The following is a 15729-nucleotide window of genomic DNA, read 5'->3' as shown; positions in this document are numbered from 1 at the left end:
TACTAGTGCAGTCATACAGTTACGAATTGGACGGTACAATTCTACTGGACAGTAAAGTTGCAATAATGGGAAAGCACATTGACGAAGAAGTGAACCATGATGGGAAAGGTCCCAACCGCATCACGACATGCAAGCATTGCGGCGGTAAGATGTCGTCCCAAGCGAAGGAGCGGTGGAGGATGCACATGCGACAATGCGTGTCCGCACCTGATGACGTCCGAAACGCGTACCCGACCCTAAAGCGACGCACCTTCCATTCCTCCCATGATGGAACCAATGCCACCGACTCCCATGCAGTCTCACCACATGTACCGTTCAAGAAGCAGACAGCCCCACCCATCACCCAACCCAGACCTACTCCTTCCGTCGCCTTGCCTCCCCAATTGGCCCATAAACGACCAAGTCACACTCCAACTGCTCCGTCGACGTCGACGACGACTACAACGTCGCTCCACTCTGGCCTGAGCCACCCCGCGATGCGCGCGTGGACCGAGCCTACGCTGCATGCGTCCCAGCTCATCTACCCGCTCTTCATCACGGGTCGGCCAGACGACAACCCGATCCGCGGCCTCGAGCCGAACGTGCAGTGGGGCAACCGCGACAAGTACGCGTCGCTGGTCGCGCACTTGGAAGGCCTCGTCGCCAAGGGGCTGAGCAGCGTCATGTTGTTTGGGGTCGTAGACAACAAGGACGCGTCGGGATGCATGGCGGACGACCCATCGACGCCCGTGATCGAGGTCATGGCGGCGTTGCGCGCGGCGCTGCCGTCGCTGCTGCTCTCGTGCGACGTGTGCATGTGCGAGTACACGGACCACGGCCACTGCGGCCTGCTCAAGCCCTCCCCTCACGGCGGAGAAGACATCATCGACAACGCCGCGACCGTCTCGCGCCTCGGCGCCATCGCGCTCGCGTACGCCCGGGCCGGCGCGCACATGGTGTGTCCATCCGATATGATGGACAACCGCATCGGCGTGATCCGCGCGACGCTTAACGCGCACGGGTTCGCGCACGTGAGCATCATGGCGTACACGTCCAAGAAGGCATCGTGCATGTACGCGCCGTTCCGCGACGCGGTCGAGTCGACGTTCAAGGGCGACCGCCAGCGGTACCAGCACCCCGTGGGCAGCCTCTCGCACGCGCTGCTGGCGTACGACCGCGACGTGGCCGAAGGAGCCGACACGGTGATCGTCAAGCCGAGTCTGTTCTACACCGACATCGTCCGGGCGCTGAGCGACAAGAAGCTCGTGCCCGTGGCGTGCTACGTCGTGTCGGGCGAGTACAAGATGCTCAAGGACTACGGCGACTCGACGGGCTCCATGGACGCCGTGGTGCGGGAGGCCCACTTGAGTCTCGTGCGCGCCGGCGCCAACATCCTCATCACGTACTTTACGCCGTTCATCCTGGACCACGTCGCCGGTTGGTGAAGACGGCAGGTCATGGTAGAAGAAGCATCTTTTGTTGATGGAATGATTCGGTCTAAGGAAGAAGTGCTTTCAATGACGCCATGACCACTTCAAACGTGGCAGAACTGCGGTCCTTGAGCCCCACGGCCGCGACGATGGACTTTCCACGCGGGATTCTACACGCGTCATGCCGACTGTGTTAAGAGACTAGAAGTGAAACATATATGCAGGGGGTAAAGTACCCAAAATGCTCGAGGAATTGCCGCGCATACACCAACAGCAGCGGGTCGTCCCGCTTGCCGAGACGGACCGAGATGTCCACGAGCAGGTTGCCATTCATGTTCTCCTTGCTTGTCGCTTCGAGCTACACAAGATCGTGTAGACAAAGAATGGAGTCAAAGATGGCGGCATACAATGGTGCCAAAGGTGCCGAGTTGGGTCACGGCCACGAAGATCCGGTCGCTGAACTCGGATACGATGAGGGTTGTCTCCACGCCATTGATCTCCTACGCATCCGTTAGCCCAATAGCATGCAAAACACGCACATCAACATGCCTTGGTTGCCTCGCGCGTCGTCGGAAGGGTTGCCATGTTCACAGTGCAAGAATGGGAGGTGTTATACCGGATAATTCGAATCCGGATAACGACAACAAACGTGGATGTTGAAGTGTGCAATTGTAACATTAGATAAGTGGAAGCAAAATGGCGTGGGCCTAAGGACGGCATGCGTCCGTCTGTGAAGGGAGCTGTGGAGGGAGCATGGCTACGTCAATGTCTCCTTGAGCGATACCCGCTGAAGGATCTGGTCGCGCCAAACTCGCCACGCATGGACAATCTATCTCCGCCGTCAAGCCCACATGCACCTGGGATCATGGTGATGCTACCTCGTGGATGCGGAACGAGTTGCCAATGTTGTGGTTATATCGGAGTGGGTCCATGATATAAACCATGGGCGACACAGGGGGGAACGACACCGCCGTGGCAGCTGGGTCAATCTCAAAGTATTCCCTACACCCTCACCGTCATCATGTGACTCCTTCTCATGCGGGGCAACGTACCCGCCATTGGCAATGGACATGCCATACCGGTGAAAGTCGAAATGTATGTGTAGGTCCAAGAACTGGAGCAGCAGCATCCCAATCGTGCCTTGCCACACCACCATCCCTAAGATATTCCCCATCGTCAGCTCCATGTTCGTCCCATGTTGGTACATATGTACCCGTGCGGAAAAACGTGTAGATCACGCATGGTTGTCTGCCTTCGTCCGTGTGGGGCTCCAACTCCTCTTTGAAGGCAGTGTGTACATCGCCTTGGAACTACACCGCCGTGTGCTTGACATGTGCACACATGCATCTGTCATGTCTTACTTGAAGGAATCGAACGACCATCAACACGAGCGCATATGACGACAGTCCGCCAGAGTACGACGCATTCAGACCTACACCATGGAAAAGGTCAAATTTTCGAAAACTGAAACTGTCACGAAAAAGATGAAAATGTTCATCTATTTTCATATCCGGTAAATATCTACCTTTGGCGTGCAAATGCGACTTGAGCACAATCACAAGCGGTCGCAGCGCCGGCATGGCCATGCGATACTGATCGACCACTCCGCGCGCCTCCATCCCGCTGTGCCCAGGAGAGTGACCGCACGTGACGTCCATCTTGACGGGATGCCTGCATTTGACGAAGTGCAGCTTCAAGATGGGAATGCGAGCGCTGCGGAGCAGTTCCACGTGCCTAGCCCACGCACAAGCCTCCAGTCTCTCCATCAACGCTTCCAGCATGTCCACGGGGGATGTTGTTAACGTTTTGGACGACACCAGCACGCAATCCACGTCGCTGTGAGGCAGACAGAGCTGCGTGTGCGTCGACCCGTACACCTCCACTGTCACATGCGGCCACAGTTCACGCACAAGTCCGCTCAATTTCATCGTGGCTCGGCGTTGTTTGTCGCGAGCAGTGTGCATTTTCACGTCCACTTGGTGAACTAGTGCCTCGATTTCATGCGCCAGCCACCTATGAATGGCTCATGTTGAGAATGATTGGATAAGGAGCTGTTGGTACCGATGCATGTTGTAGCCAAGAAACACGGGTGGTTCCTGTGGTGGTGGGAGCGGAAGCAGGCTGGCGGCAAGGACTTGCTGACCGTCACCTGATGATATATGTGGTTGTGGAGGGTGTAGTGTAGCCAAGAGTGCTCTGACCTTGGTTGTTGACCGCGTCGCAAGTGACGTTGGATGGCAGGAGTTGGTCACTGGCTGCAGCGTGGCCCTTGTTGGCCGCATCGTCGCCACTTAATCGTGGTTTGGACAAGCGGGGATTGCGGCTGGCTGCGAGCTGTTTGGTTGACGACGGGCTACAAGAAGAGGACCAAGTGAGCTGGTTGGATGGATCGGGATGAGAGGTGCGGGCGTACGGAGGGCGAGGAAGAGGCCATTCAACACAGTTGGATGATTCGGCAGCAATCGGTGGACACGCTGGAGAGACCCGAGCGAATTGTGGGGGTGAAGGAACGTTGTTCTCGTCTTGATTGCTGGATGCAGGTACCGCCGGCAAGGTAGTAGTTGGATGAATCCTACGAGAGCCACGCTTCAGCACGACAGATTCGAGTCAACTGGGATGGTGTACTACATGTCTCCGTTTAGAATGCCATCGATGATATGCAGGTTTCGACATCGATATCCAAACTTGCATGCTCCTGTTTCTGCAAACCTCTGGCAAATGGATTCTGCGGGCAGTGCGCTGCAGGTTCGAAGGCGGTTGTGCTTGGTCGTTTGGGGTGCAGCGGGCATGGTTGCGTTCTGTTCTGGTCGCTGGCAATGCAACGATGGTAAGTTCCCGACACAGTGTGTCCGTTCAATTGGGTAGCTCTTCTTCTTCGTCTACTCTCGCCACCGTCGACAACTCAATGCGCTCGGCCAGAATATGCAGATCGCGATGGATTTTGCATTTGGAGCAACCGGATAATTTCTCCACTGATGATGCTGTCCCCAATTACACTTGATCATTGTATCCTTCACTTTACGAACGACATGATCCGGATACCAATCCATGTGGCGTAACGGACTGTTACGAAACGACTTGTGCAGAAAGAGTCACCCAAGAGGCAGCGGAAGCTCCATGAAGTTCGTCCAACGGCACTTGTCGGCATTCACAGCGTCATGGCTCTGGCACGTATGTGGCAGCAGGACTACAAGCACTCTGTATTCGAATGCAGAATACATACTTCTAACAAGTAGTAACCAGTTTACTGCTAACAACATCAATATGAACATTCATTCCGACACAAGAATGACGGTCGAAAACTCAGCACTATTCAGTGTGAATGATACATTTATTAGTTACACCTTTATCACCAACCGGCGACGCGGTTCAGGATGAACGGCGTAAAGTACGTGATGAGGATGTTGGCGCCGGCGCGCACGAGACTCAAGTGGGCCTCCCGCACCACGGCGTCCATGGAGCCCGTCGAGTCGCCGTAGTCCTTGAGCATCTTGTACTCGCCCGACACGACGTAGCACGCCACGGGCACGAGCTTCTTGTCGCTCAGCGCCCGGACGATGTCGGTGTAGAACAGACTCGGCTTGACGATCACCGTGTCGGCTCCTTCGGCCACGTCGCGGTCGTACGCCAGCAGCGCGTGCGAGAGGCTGCCCACGGGGTGCTGGTACCGCTGGCGGTCGCCCTTGAACGTCGACTCGACCGCGTCGCGGAACGGCGCGTACATGCACGATGCCTTCTTGGACGTGTACGCCATGATGCTCACGTGCGCGAACCCGTGCGCGTTGAGCGTCGCGCGGATCACGCCGATGCGGTTGTCCATCATATCGGATGGACACACCATGTGCGCGCCGGCCCGGGCGTACGCGAGCGCGATGGCGCCGAGGCGCGAGACGGTCGCGGCGTTGTCGATGATGTCTTCTCCGCCGTGAGGGGAGGGCTTGAGCAGGCCGCAGTGGCCGTGGTCCGTGTACTCGCACATGCACACGTCGCACGAGAGCAGCAGCGACGGCAGCGCCGCGCGCAACGCCGCCATGACCTCGATCACGGGCGTCGATGGGTCGTCCGCCATGCATCCCGACGCGTCCTTGTTGTCTACGACCCCAAACAACATGACGCTGCTCAGCCCCTTGGCGACGAGGCCTTCCAAGTGCGCGACCAGCGACGCGTACTTGTCGCGGTTGCCCCACTGCACGTTCGGCTCGAGGCCGCGGATCGGGTTGTCGTCTGGCCGACCCGTGATGAAGAGCGGGTAGATGAGCTGGGACGCATGCAGCGTAGGCTCGGTCCACGCGCGCATCGCGGGGTGGCTCAGGCCAGAGTGGAGCGTGGTTGTCGCCATCGCACTGTGAAAATGGCAAAAAGGTCATATAATATTAATGTATACAGGTCGAGAAAGATTGGTTAATACGGGATATCAAACGAAAGAGGTCTTAATAACTTTGTGAAATACATATCCACTACTTGAAGTAGGAAGCGGTACCGCTTTTAATATGTCGTCTGGGAGCAGAAGTAGAACACGGGCGTATTTAATCGAGTTGTGCAAATTCTAGTGGTGAAATAATAAAGACCGCGTCAATGACATCTTGATGTTTCTATGGAAACGAATAAAAATAGACATAGACGTGTCGATTTGTCCACCACAATTTTCCACTCGATTGATGGCCATTTCGAATTTCAGAACTGGTTATCGTCATGACAGGTCAAGCCTTGGAAGCCGCCATCGTGGCGAAAGGCAACGAGATCCGTCAATTGAAGGGCGAGAAAAAGGACTTCCAAACGCAGCTTGGGGAGCTGAAGAAGCTCAAGGACGAGTTCAAGACGGCGACCGGCCAAGAGTACAAGGCCCCTGCGGCTGCCCCGAAGCCTGCCAAGGCTGCTGCGACGGACGCCGTTAAGGCGGACGGTGAAAAATCCAAGAGTCAGTTGAAGAAGGAGAAGAAGCTGGCTGAAAAGGCTGCGGCTTCTGCGTCGGCCGCCCCCAAAGACAAGCCAGCGTCCAAGAAGCCTGCGAAACCGTCTGCGACCGCCAAACCCGTGGACGCCACGTCCGCCATCCCGAGCGGCGCCAACTTGGTCATGCGCCAAGCCAAGTATGCCCATCACACGTCTTTGCATGGTGCGTCCAGCGGCCAAACCGTGACCCCATGGGAAGTGGAGGCGGAAGGCGGCGTCGACTACGAGAAGCTCATCGACACATTTGGGTGCTCGACGCTAACCGAGGACCTTGTCGCGCGCGTCGAGCGGTTGACGGGGGTGCGTGCGTCCTACTACTAGTAGTACTACTAGCCCTCATATACATACTCCAATAGGTTCCAGCGCATCGGTACCTCCGCCGCGGGTACTTCTTTGCCCACCGTGAGTTCAACGAGATCCTCGACCTGTACGAGAACGGGCAAAAGTTCTACCTGTACACGGGCCGCGGCCCATCTTCTGGGAGTTTGCACTTGGGCCATCTGATTCCGTTTACATTTACAGCGTGGTTGCAGAAAGTGTTTGACGTGCCGCTCGTGATCCAGCTCACGGACGATGAAAAGTTCCTGTTCAAGGACCAGACCCTCGAAGAAAGCGAAGTGATGGCGTGGGAGAACTCCAAGGACATCATCGCATGCGGCTTCGACCCGGCCAAGACGTTCATATTTCGCAACGCCGACTACATTGGCGCCATGTACCCCGAGATCCTCAAGATCCAAAAATGTGTCACGTACAATCAAGTGCGCGGGATCTTTGGGTTCTCTGGCAGTGACAATATTGGCAAGTCGGCGTTCCCCGCCGTCCAGGCGTGCCCGTCGTTCCCCCAGACGTTTCCGGTGCCGTTCTCGGGCCGGACGGACCTCCGATGTTTGATCCCCTGTGCGATCGATCAGGACCCGTACTTCCGCATGACGCGGGATGTCGCGCCCCGGATAGGCTACCAGAAACCCACGCTTATCTTTTCAAAGTTCTTTCCAGCGTTGCAAGGTATATATATGGTGGTCTATATGATGATAATTGATGATATGTGGTTGGGTGTGCAGGCGCGTCCACGAAAATGAGCGGCAGCAACGCGTCGGCGACCATCTACATCTCGGACGCGGACGACGTTGTCGCCGACAAGATCCGCCGCTTTGCGTTCAGCGGCGGCGGGGAAACCAAAGCCGACCATGAAAAGTACGGCGCCAACCTGGACGTGGACATCCCGTTCCAGTACCTGACGTTCATGCTCGAAGACGATGCCGAGCTCGCGCATTTGGCCGAGGAATACGGCAGCGGCCGCATGATGTCGGGGGTCGTCAAGGACCGATTGATCCAAGTGATGACGGAAACCAACGCCGCCTTCCAGGCCAAGCGCGCCGCCATCACGGACGACCAGATCCGCGAGTTTATGCGTGTCCGTCCACTCGAGTTCTAAAAGGGCGTCATATGTAACCGTCTTTTACAAATACATGCGCTTTGACCATTTATTTATCTTGGGATTTGTATCCTCCATCGTATGATTCGAATTTCGAGTGCTGAATCGAAGTGACCAATCAAACCACAGTAACCATCGAATTAGTGTGTGTGACTTCAAATAGTGTCAATAGCATCACACCGTATATACAAAGTTCACTGTCAGTGTACAGTACAGTTAACATTAGGTACCGGTAGTATTAATAGTACTTATTAATACAAGTTACTAACTGTACGTACTACCGGTTTACGTATTAGTAACGTAGTATAATAGTACCAAAACTCGACCAACTAAAGTCTATTTAAATCTTTTCAGGTGAAGTATCAATGTACAAGGTGATGATTAGAACGACCGGCTGTACTTTTTGATCTCGTACAAGATCTCTTGGGTCGTCACGATGTCGTTGCTAAAGCTGGGCGGCCGCGTCCAGCTCTTCTTGACCAGGTCCACAAACCGCGTATAGTACAGCAGCAGTTGCGTGAGCACTTGCTTGAGAATTTCCATGCCATTGCGAAAATTGCTAAAGAACTTCATCACGTTCGCGTTGATGTGTTCAATGCCTCGTTTCCATTGGCCATTAAAGTCCTTTACGATACGCTCGACCTTGGCGCTGTCAAGAGGGATGGTCGCATCCCCACCACCGATCGTACGTTGTTTTGCTTCTGCTTGCTGCACAAACCCAATCAACGGCCCGTAGTGGCTGAGCAACTCTTCCTCGACAAACTTGTCGCGAGAGTTGGTCAGCAACTCGTCAAACAACTCGTCCGACTCGATCTTTCGCTCTTGCACCACACTCACAACCAAGTCGTAGTTGTTGATCAAGAACACAATCTTGTCCTTGGCCGTTTTGTGCGCGTTCTCAGCCAACTTGTCGAGCAACTCGACCAACGCTCCGCGCAACGCCGCCATGTGGCCATACACGCCCGCCGCCGCCGCTGCGTCGGGCACGAGCGCCAGCACACTCGCCACGAATTCCGCGTACCTTCTTGTCACATAATGCGGATGGAGCTCGACGTTTCCTAGCTTCTTGGGCTTGGCAGTCTTGACGCTCTGCACGTTCAGCTCCAACACTGCATATACCCGCGGCCACAAGAGCAACAATACGCGATTCAAGTACGTCTCGAGCACGGGAACTCGGCGTTGCTGCAGAACTTGCTGGTGTTGCAAGGTCAGGCGTACCATGAGCAGCAACCCAATCGCGTCGTAGCACGTACATAGGTAGTTTTCCAGCTGTTCGAGGCCCAAGCTGAGTGTTTTTGCAAATATGCGAAGGAATAGCTCGCGAACGCGCACGGGATTGGAGCCTTCGGCGGCTTTGAAAAAGTCGAGCAAAAACAAATACTCTGACGTGGCAGCGTTCACGAGATGCACTTGCGTCGATCGGAAGAGCGCTTCGTATGGCCATCTCCCGCCTTCCGCCTGCGCCATGTGCACCAATATGGGCGGCGCCACGGCATTCTCGACCACCTTGTCGCGATCCCCCAGAGCAAATGCATTGGTCGGCTTGACGCGGGAGCTGAACATGGACGCCTTGAGCGACGCTTCTTCGACCGCGACCACGTCCGTCCGCCCCGCGCTCTCGTCCACAAACTTGAACAGTGCCGTGTGGTACGCCTTGAATACCCCCACGAGCAGCCGACTCATCGTGTCGGCGTACGTTTCCGTGAGCTCGGACGCGACCGACGGCGCGTGGTCGTTTAGAAAGAACAGCACGTACTTCATCTTGACCAATGTGGTCTGCTGGACCATCTGCACGTTTGTCTTGGGCTTCTTTAGGTCGTTGATGCGGCCGAGTAGCCATTCCCGGATCTATACAAGATTTTATATATATATAAATATTGTCGAATCATCGATATTCGAAAACTGGAAACGAATCGAATGTCTTTTGAAAAGATCCGCCGAAGCCAATCAAATCACGCTATCCTGTCGAATTTCTGCCAATCCAAACGTTTGACCCAAGTTTGCATTGGACAAACCCACATATATACGAATATTTGTATCGTATAGTGTGTACAAGACGAAATAGGATTTCAAATAAATTTGAAAGCTATTTGGCCAAATGACGACTCTGTCGGGTGAAATGCATTATATATATATATATATATATATATATATATACAGAAATACATGGGACTATATATATACAGAAATACATGGGACTTTGGTATAAATTCCCCAACAAAATTCGCATGAATCAAGATTGCATCAACACACTGGAAACTCCTGTGATTGGTTGAATCTACTTCTTCTCCTTTCTGTAAGAGCCAATCAAACCCACTCAAACATAGAAGTAGCCAATCAATCATGGCGTCGCTTCGTAAATTTGGACCGAATCCACAATACGACGTTGCACTGCAACTTGTTTGGAAAGTCACACGCACTCATGGTAACATAAACGTGGCGTGTTTGGAATAACATTATATTTTTATATTAAAAATATATTTTTATAAAATACAATATTTTCTGGAATAACTAGAGGTACTTGATATAGAAATGATAACTAAATGTATATATATATATATGCAACCACACGACATGACACGGTTGGTTGCTTAGCAAGTTGTATACAAACAACCGGTGCATTGCACAGCAACGGGGACTCGATTCCATGATAGGGGAGGTCGTGGCGGAGCAACTTTGAGGATACATACAAGCAATGGTAGAACACAGCCGATAGCAAAGAGATGGCATCGAATGATTGATATGTGAGCAAGTTGCTGGGAAAAACAAGAGGGGCGTTGTACCTGCGCACACGCGCGAAGCTTGAGCTTCTCGAGGTCGCCGTCGACCTGCTGGACGGCCTTGGCGGTCGCGGGGACGATGCCGAGGGACGTCGGGGCCGCCTGGCTGAGTTTCGCATACGCCAACTTGCTGTGGAGGATCATGAGGTACGAAATGTACGCGTCGTTGACGTCGCCGTCGTCGATGCCTTCGATCAACGTGGGGGGAATGTACACCTGACAAGGAACATGTACATGATGACGTGAGAAGGAAAGGATGGAGTCATGCATGTAACGTTACTTGGTCGAGGAAGAGGCGCAACTTCTCTTCGGCTTCGCGGCGATTCCGGAGCTTGACGTTCATGCCGATGGACTCGTTCTGCAGGTTGCGGATCTCGTCGGAAATGCCGCCCAAGTCCGCCTGGAAGCCCAGCAACATCTCCTGCATGCGCGCGAGGATGTCGTCGCACGACTGCACCTGGTTGTACAAGTCCACGATGTCGGCCGATTTGGCCACGTATTGCGTGATGGACTCCATCTCGACCTCGCGAAGCTCGCGATCGATCTGCTGCGCATACTGGCGGAGATCCACACCCTTAGCCAGCGCCTCCTTGATGAAGTCGTCCTGCTGGAACTGCTCCAAGTGGTCGTCCAGGTCGTCAAAGTCAATGTCTTCCAGCACGTCGTCGTCCTTCATTGTTTCGGCACAAAAATGCAGGATCTATGGTCGTCTCCGACGAATTTTATTTCGAAATGTTTAAATATAGCTTGTTATTTGTATGGTCGATCAACCCCGGATTTAAAATACTGTACTCTTCTCATTCTGGACCTTCATCGTTATTGCTCAAAGATGAAACTGTACCATCATGTACATGACATGTACACGATGGGGTTCCTCGAAGGAAGCAGCATGTCGATGCTGCGTACGTACGTCACGAGAACAGGGGGACATGATAAAGTCTACTAGTATTGCGCTCGTCCATGGACATTGCCTACATCTACCCCGACGACAACACCATCTTGTCTGGGCTCCATGCGAGGTCGGTGGTATGCCGCACCGTCTCCTGCCACAGCCTCGGCATGAAGAACATGCGTCCATCGTCTCTCCTCATGGTGCTTTCGTCTTGCGCTTCGTATCGATAGTACACTTCTGGTTGCTCTTGGCTGGCCGTCTACCATATCCACCAAGCCCATGAGCCAACTCAACTCCGCATGTACGTACAGTCGTACCGAATGCGCGAGCGCTTTGCACCCGCCTTGGATGCGTTCCAGCACTTGTTCCATGGTCAGGTCGTGCATCCTTCCGTCGTCGTCGCCGTCCCCTTCGTCGTCACCCTGGTCCACCATCGCTCTGCAGTACGCGACGGTGCCCAACACCATCGCGATGTCGTCCCGAAGCGCTTCACTCGGGTGCATGGCCAACCCATTCAACACGTCACTCGCATGCAACAGCGAGTACATCTACGGAAAAAACGTGTGATCAAATAGAAAAACTTATAAATAATCATTTATTCAAAACAACAAACGGTCTTGTATCAAATATAAATAATTATTTATTCCATACCTACTATATATCCAAACCAACAACAGTCGATGAATATAACCCAAATCGGCAGACAATCTATCGACCAATCAAAACCCAGAACACGAATCAAGTGGCCAATCAAATTATCCACTCTTCGATTAGTGTGTGACTGAAATTAGTGTGATACTGGACGACCTTTCCATACAAACGTCAATACAAACAATCGATCGATCGATTTGGCAAAGAATTTGCATAAAAGTCAGCCACATTTTGGGCAAAAGGACAATACCAGCTGCGCGTTCGCTGGCAGGAGCCGCGGTGTGCACCCCAGTTGGATGCACAGCAGGAGGTCCCGCGCCGTCGCAAGGTACGCCGCCGCCTCGTCAGGACTTGGTCGGAGGAGTTGCTCCTTCTTGGCCGCGTGGGCCAGCAACTTGACGAGGCTCTGGGTTGCAGTCGGGTGCAAGTTCTTGGCGAACTGCATGACGTTCCACAGCAACGCCATGGCCATCGACTGCACCAATGAGTCATGCAAGACACTCAAGTTGGCTTTGAGCACACGACACAGCACGAGAACTCCCACACTCGCTGCCGACAAATCGCAAAGGTACCGCTCTTGGTACCACGTTTGGTGGTCCTGCACCTAAGTGCAAGTCAAAAATAACACTATTTTCGGTGTGTACCTGGGACTGGTGGAGTGTTTGCACCACGGGTGGGTTTTCGGATAGGTGCAAGAGGACAGCAAGAAGCGTGTACAGGCGCGGGGGCGATAGCGTGTGTATGTAGATGGCTTCCAGCAGTGGTAAGACCTGCACCCATACTTTGTTTAGTATATACTTTGCATACACAACACAAGGTACAAAGTGATCGACGTCCACGGGTCGGCACAGCGCGTCGCGGAACGATGGGTTCAGGAGTAGCGCGTGGTACAGCAACGTTGCGTGCAACTCAATGTGGATGTTCCTAACAACATTCATATTCGTTGCGCACCCATACAAATCCCCATATATACAAGAATGATCATTTTACCTGCCAAGCACCGCCACAACGTGCGAGAACGGCAGACTATGAGCCAGCATGCGTGACTCGTCGCGATCGGCCAGCGTCGCCAGCGCTTTCCTAAATGGATTGCCGCCGCCGCCGTTGCTGTGTATACGCAATCAAGATACATGAGTTGCTAAGCACGTTGTAGGCGAATGCATGCATTCTTTCACCTGGCAGTGACCAGCACGAGCAGCAGCAATGCACTGCGGTCAGCCAGCGGAAACACTTGGATTTCGCTGAAAAACTCGACCACGTTGTCCCAACTACTAGTTGTGGACGCTATGAAGGACACAAAATAGATGAAATGAATTAAATAAGGCAAATAGATGAATGCAATATATACTAGTAGGACTCGGATCCAAATCTTACGGGGAAGCGCGGCGGTGGCGGCGATGGCGGCGGCTGACTCCATGCGCGGGGCTGGCAGTTGATCCAAGTACGATAGAAGGAGTCGCTTGACGAGGTCATCGGCCCGCTGTGACGGCCGACCACCTCCTCGCTCGTCGGATGCTGATGCATGCGTCATGAACACATCGAGAAGCGTCGGATGCATGGACGTTGATGTCGAGGGGTAGGCTGTGGACGATGCAAGCACGAGCAGGAGGTTGATCCCTTCTAGATGGAGGTCGTATGTGTCCTCTCTACGGCAACCAGGTAAGAGAGCGCGGTCGTGATGGGCTTACGTTGGAGCATCAAAGAGAAGGAGAAGCAGGGCATCTAAAAAGTCCACGGCGATGTCGTTGTCTGCTACGTGAAGCGATGAGCATGCGATGAACAATATGGAGAATGGGATGGTACTGGAGGAGGAAGTGCTGTTGCCTTCGGTGGCGAACAAAGTCACGACGTCGCAGTTGTGCTCGATGAAGTGCTTGATAAAGTGCCGCACGACGCAGAGGACGTTGATCACGTGGAAGGATTCGGTCGCGAGCACCGTCGTGGTGGTGGTCACGATGGTGTCGGCGTGGTGCCGCGGCGGCGACAGATACCGCACACTGCGCGTGACATGTCGAATGAGCATGCGAAAGTTCCCACTCCGGACCGTGTTGCGTGCTAGATGGAATCACGTCAGAAGGGAGACAAATAGAGAGATGGTGTACCAAAGTTGTGTGCGTATGGCCGAAAGAACTGCTGCAAAGTTGCGGGTGGCATGTCCAGCAGAGGCTGGTCAAGCGTGAAGAACGTTACCCACACGCTGTCACTCATCATGTACGACTGCTCGCTGACGATCTTGTCCAGCGCGGACGTCTGGGCCGCGTCAAAGATGGACGCGGCACTCGTGGATCCATCGCTCGCTGCATTCCCCATCTAAACTATGTTGTCGATCGCCGTCGTTTTCTGGTAGCCCACCTCTACAATTAAATTTTGTTTATATTTGTATGGAATTTGATCAATGATTAAATTAATATAGGGGGGGGGGCAATAAAAACTAACGCCATTGAACATGTTGCGTCGAGTTGTCACGGCGGCGTTGCCGTTGCGGCGATGGACGAGCAGTCGCCGATGCCATGGCTCCGTGCAGCAAACACCATGTGGGGGGGCTTCCACCGACAAGTCACGTACGCACAACAGCTCCTCGGACATGCATGCTCCCCGCAGGATACCAATGGAACAAATGTCGTCTAGGTGACGTGTGCTGGAAATGTGGCCAACCCACGGACTGTTGTTCGTTCTTCTGTGCATCCTGCAGCCATATTCAACCGCTGCGGGCGGAAGGCGTGTGCAACTACTTCAAGATATTTGGCATGTACGTCGTCGTCGTCACCGTCCCAATATCGATGACGATCCTACGTCGTCCATGGTGAATGGTCATGATCAATCACCTCGTAGCCCCGAGTCGTTTGCTATCGACGCCAAGAAAGTCGAGCAGTTGTACTGGTCGCTGCAAAAGAAGATGCACCCTGATTTGTATGGATCCAAGTCGGACGTACGGATCTCCTGTCGTCGTCAGCGTCCTGTCGATGTGTTCATATGTGGCTTATAGGTGGAGAAGGAGCTGTCGGTGGTCAACTCGGCATTAGTGAACCAAGCGTATAACCTCCTCAAAGCTCCCACGAGCCGTGCCAACTACCTGGTACGACTCTGCCATATCTTGGATGAAGTGCCTCATCCACTTCGTCTGGGGCAGCTGCACTTGCACGGCATCGACGCCTTAGGCGATACCACGACCTTTGTCGACCCAGCGACGCTCATGGCCATCATGGAAGCGAGGTAGCGTGACGCTCTTGAGCCAGTTTCTTACGATCATGTATACATATGGGTATGGGTGGATGGATGGCAGGGAGGAGATTGAAGAGTGTACGTCCATGGACGAGCTCGACCGACACAAGGCGCATAATGCCAACCAGATCGAAGCGTGCATGCAAAAACTGGCGGAAGCGTTCGACTCGAACCAAGACTTTGACACGTCCAAGCGACTCACAGTCGAATTGCAGTACTTGGTCAAGCTCAGCGAAGCCATTCTCGACAAGCAAGACCATCTGGACCAGTAGAAGTGACACCACGATGGAAATATTGTACCGTAAAGTACTACAGGAATACTACTACAATGGAAACATGTAAATTGTACAGTAGTACCGGTATGAGTAGTACTTTACATGTTGGATT

General features: G+C 53.5%; 8 protein-coding genes across 23 annotated transcripts; 3 read left to right on the top strand and 5 right to left on the bottom strand.

The window, feature by feature from the left end:
* The first annotated feature begins 36 nt into the window (after nt 1-36).
* On the top strand, nt 37-1726 carry H257_11034 (hypothetical protein). Its single transcript, XM_009837855.1, has one exon. It carries the CDS (start codon nt 66-68, stop codon nt 1422-1424), a length of 1359 nt encoding a protein of 452 aa, XP_009836157.1. The 5' UTR covers nt 37-65; the 3' UTR covers nt 1425-1726.
* Nucleotides 52-2024, bottom strand: H257_11033 (hypothetical protein). Its single transcript, XM_009837854.1, has 4 exons — nt 1959-2024; nt 1817-1909; nt 1646-1767; nt 52-1579 (listed from the first exon to the last, which is right to left on the bottom strand). Exons 1-4 carry the CDS (start codon nt 1992-1994, stop codon nt 1477-1479), a joined length of 354 nt encoding a protein of 117 aa, XP_009836156.1. The 5' UTR covers nt 1995-2024; the 3' UTR covers nt 52-1476.
* A 35-nt stretch (nt 2025-2059) lies between these two features.
* On the bottom strand, nt 2060-4204 carry H257_11032 (hypothetical protein). The gene is made up of 10 exons (XM_009837853.1): nt 4038-4204; nt 3823-3981; nt 3611-3762; nt 3471-3558; nt 2935-3422; nt 2771-2841; nt 2623-2719; nt 2462-2567; nt 2288-2411; nt 2060-2238 (listed from the first exon to the last, which is right to left on the bottom strand). Exons 1-10 carry the CDS (start codon nt 4196-4198, stop codon nt 2167-2169), a joined length of 1518 nt encoding a protein of 505 aa, XP_009836155.1. The 5' UTR covers nt 4199-4204; the 3' UTR covers nt 2060-2166.
* A 517-nt stretch (nt 4205-4721) lies between these two features.
* On the bottom strand, nt 4722-5801 carry H257_11031 (hypothetical protein). The gene has a single exon (XM_009837852.1). It carries the CDS (start codon nt 5774-5776, stop codon nt 4748-4750), a length of 1029 nt encoding a protein of 342 aa, XP_009836154.1. The 5' UTR covers nt 5777-5801; the 3' UTR covers nt 4722-4747.
* Nucleotides 5802-6047: 246 nt separating this feature from the next.
* H257_11030 lies at nt 6048-7845 on the top strand. Of its 2 annotated transcripts, XM_009837850.1 has the most exons (3): nt 6048-6662; nt 6719-7367; nt 7424-7845. In XM_009837850.1, exons 1-3 carry the CDS (start codon nt 6102-6104, stop codon nt 7795-7797), a joined length of 1584 nt encoding a protein of 527 aa, XP_009836152.1. In that variant the 5' UTR covers nt 6048-6101; the 3' UTR covers nt 7798-7845. The 2 variants fall into 2 exon arrangements, with proteins under 2 accessions (XP_009836152.1, XP_009836153.1); XM_009837851.1 differs by having other exon boundaries at nt 6719-7845.
* A 183-nt stretch (nt 7846-8028) lies between these two features.
* Nucleotides 8029-11286, bottom strand: H257_11029 (hypothetical protein). Its single transcript, XM_009837849.1, has 3 exons — nt 10858-11286; nt 10581-10793; nt 8029-9645 (listed from the first exon to the last, which is right to left on the bottom strand). The coding sequence occupies exons 1-3, from the start codon at nt 11251-11253 to the stop codon at nt 8179-8181; spliced, it is 2076 nt and encodes a 691-aa protein (XP_009836151.1). The 5' UTR covers nt 11254-11286; the 3' UTR covers nt 8029-8178.
* Nucleotides 11287-11391: 105 nt separating this feature from the next.
* On the bottom strand, nt 11392-14463 carry H257_11028 (hypothetical protein). Of its 14 annotated transcripts, XM_009837836.1 has the most exons (11): nt 14223-14463; nt 13924-14175; nt 13809-13869; nt 13495-13766; nt 13296-13404; nt 13111-13227; nt 12942-13044; nt 12765-12890; nt 12371-12724; nt 11787-12017; nt 11392-11728 (listed from the first exon to the last, which is right to left on the bottom strand). In XM_009837836.1, the coding sequence occupies exons 1-11, from the start codon at nt 14428-14430 to the stop codon at nt 11555-11557; spliced, it is 2007 nt and encodes a 668-aa protein (XP_009836138.1). In that variant the 5' UTR covers nt 14431-14463; the 3' UTR covers nt 11392-11554. The 14 variants fall into 14 exon arrangements, with proteins under 14 accessions (XP_009836138.1, XP_009836141.1, XP_009836147.1 ...); XM_009837839.1 differs by having other exon boundaries at nt 13296-13766; XM_009837845.1 differs by having other exon boundaries at nt 12765-13044.
* An 82-nt stretch (nt 14464-14545) lies between these two features.
* On the top strand, nt 14546-15701 carry H257_11027. 2 transcript variants are annotated; one of them, XM_009837833.1, is made up of 6 exons: nt 14546-14681; nt 14749-14869; nt 14953-15049; nt 15107-15196; nt 15251-15333; nt 15404-15701. In XM_009837833.1, exons 1-6 carry the CDS (start codon nt 14567-14569, stop codon nt 15612-15614), a joined length of 717 nt encoding a protein of 238 aa, XP_009836135.1. In that variant the 5' UTR covers nt 14546-14566; the 3' UTR covers nt 15615-15701. The 2 variants fall into 2 exon arrangements, with proteins under 2 accessions (XP_009836135.1, XP_009836136.1); XM_009837834.1 differs by having other exon boundaries at nt 15251-15701.
* Nucleotides 15702-15729: the final 28 nt, after the last annotated feature.

Source organism: Aphanomyces astaci (genome assembly GCF_000520075.1).
Source record: "Aphanomyces astaci strain APO3 unplaced genomic scaffold supercont1.31, whole genome shotgun sequence".
NCBI lineage: Eukaryota > Oomycota > Saprolegniomycetes > Saprolegniales > Verrucalvaceae > Aphanomyces > Aphanomyces astaci.
This window is presented reverse-complemented; position numbering and strand designations above follow the sequence as displayed.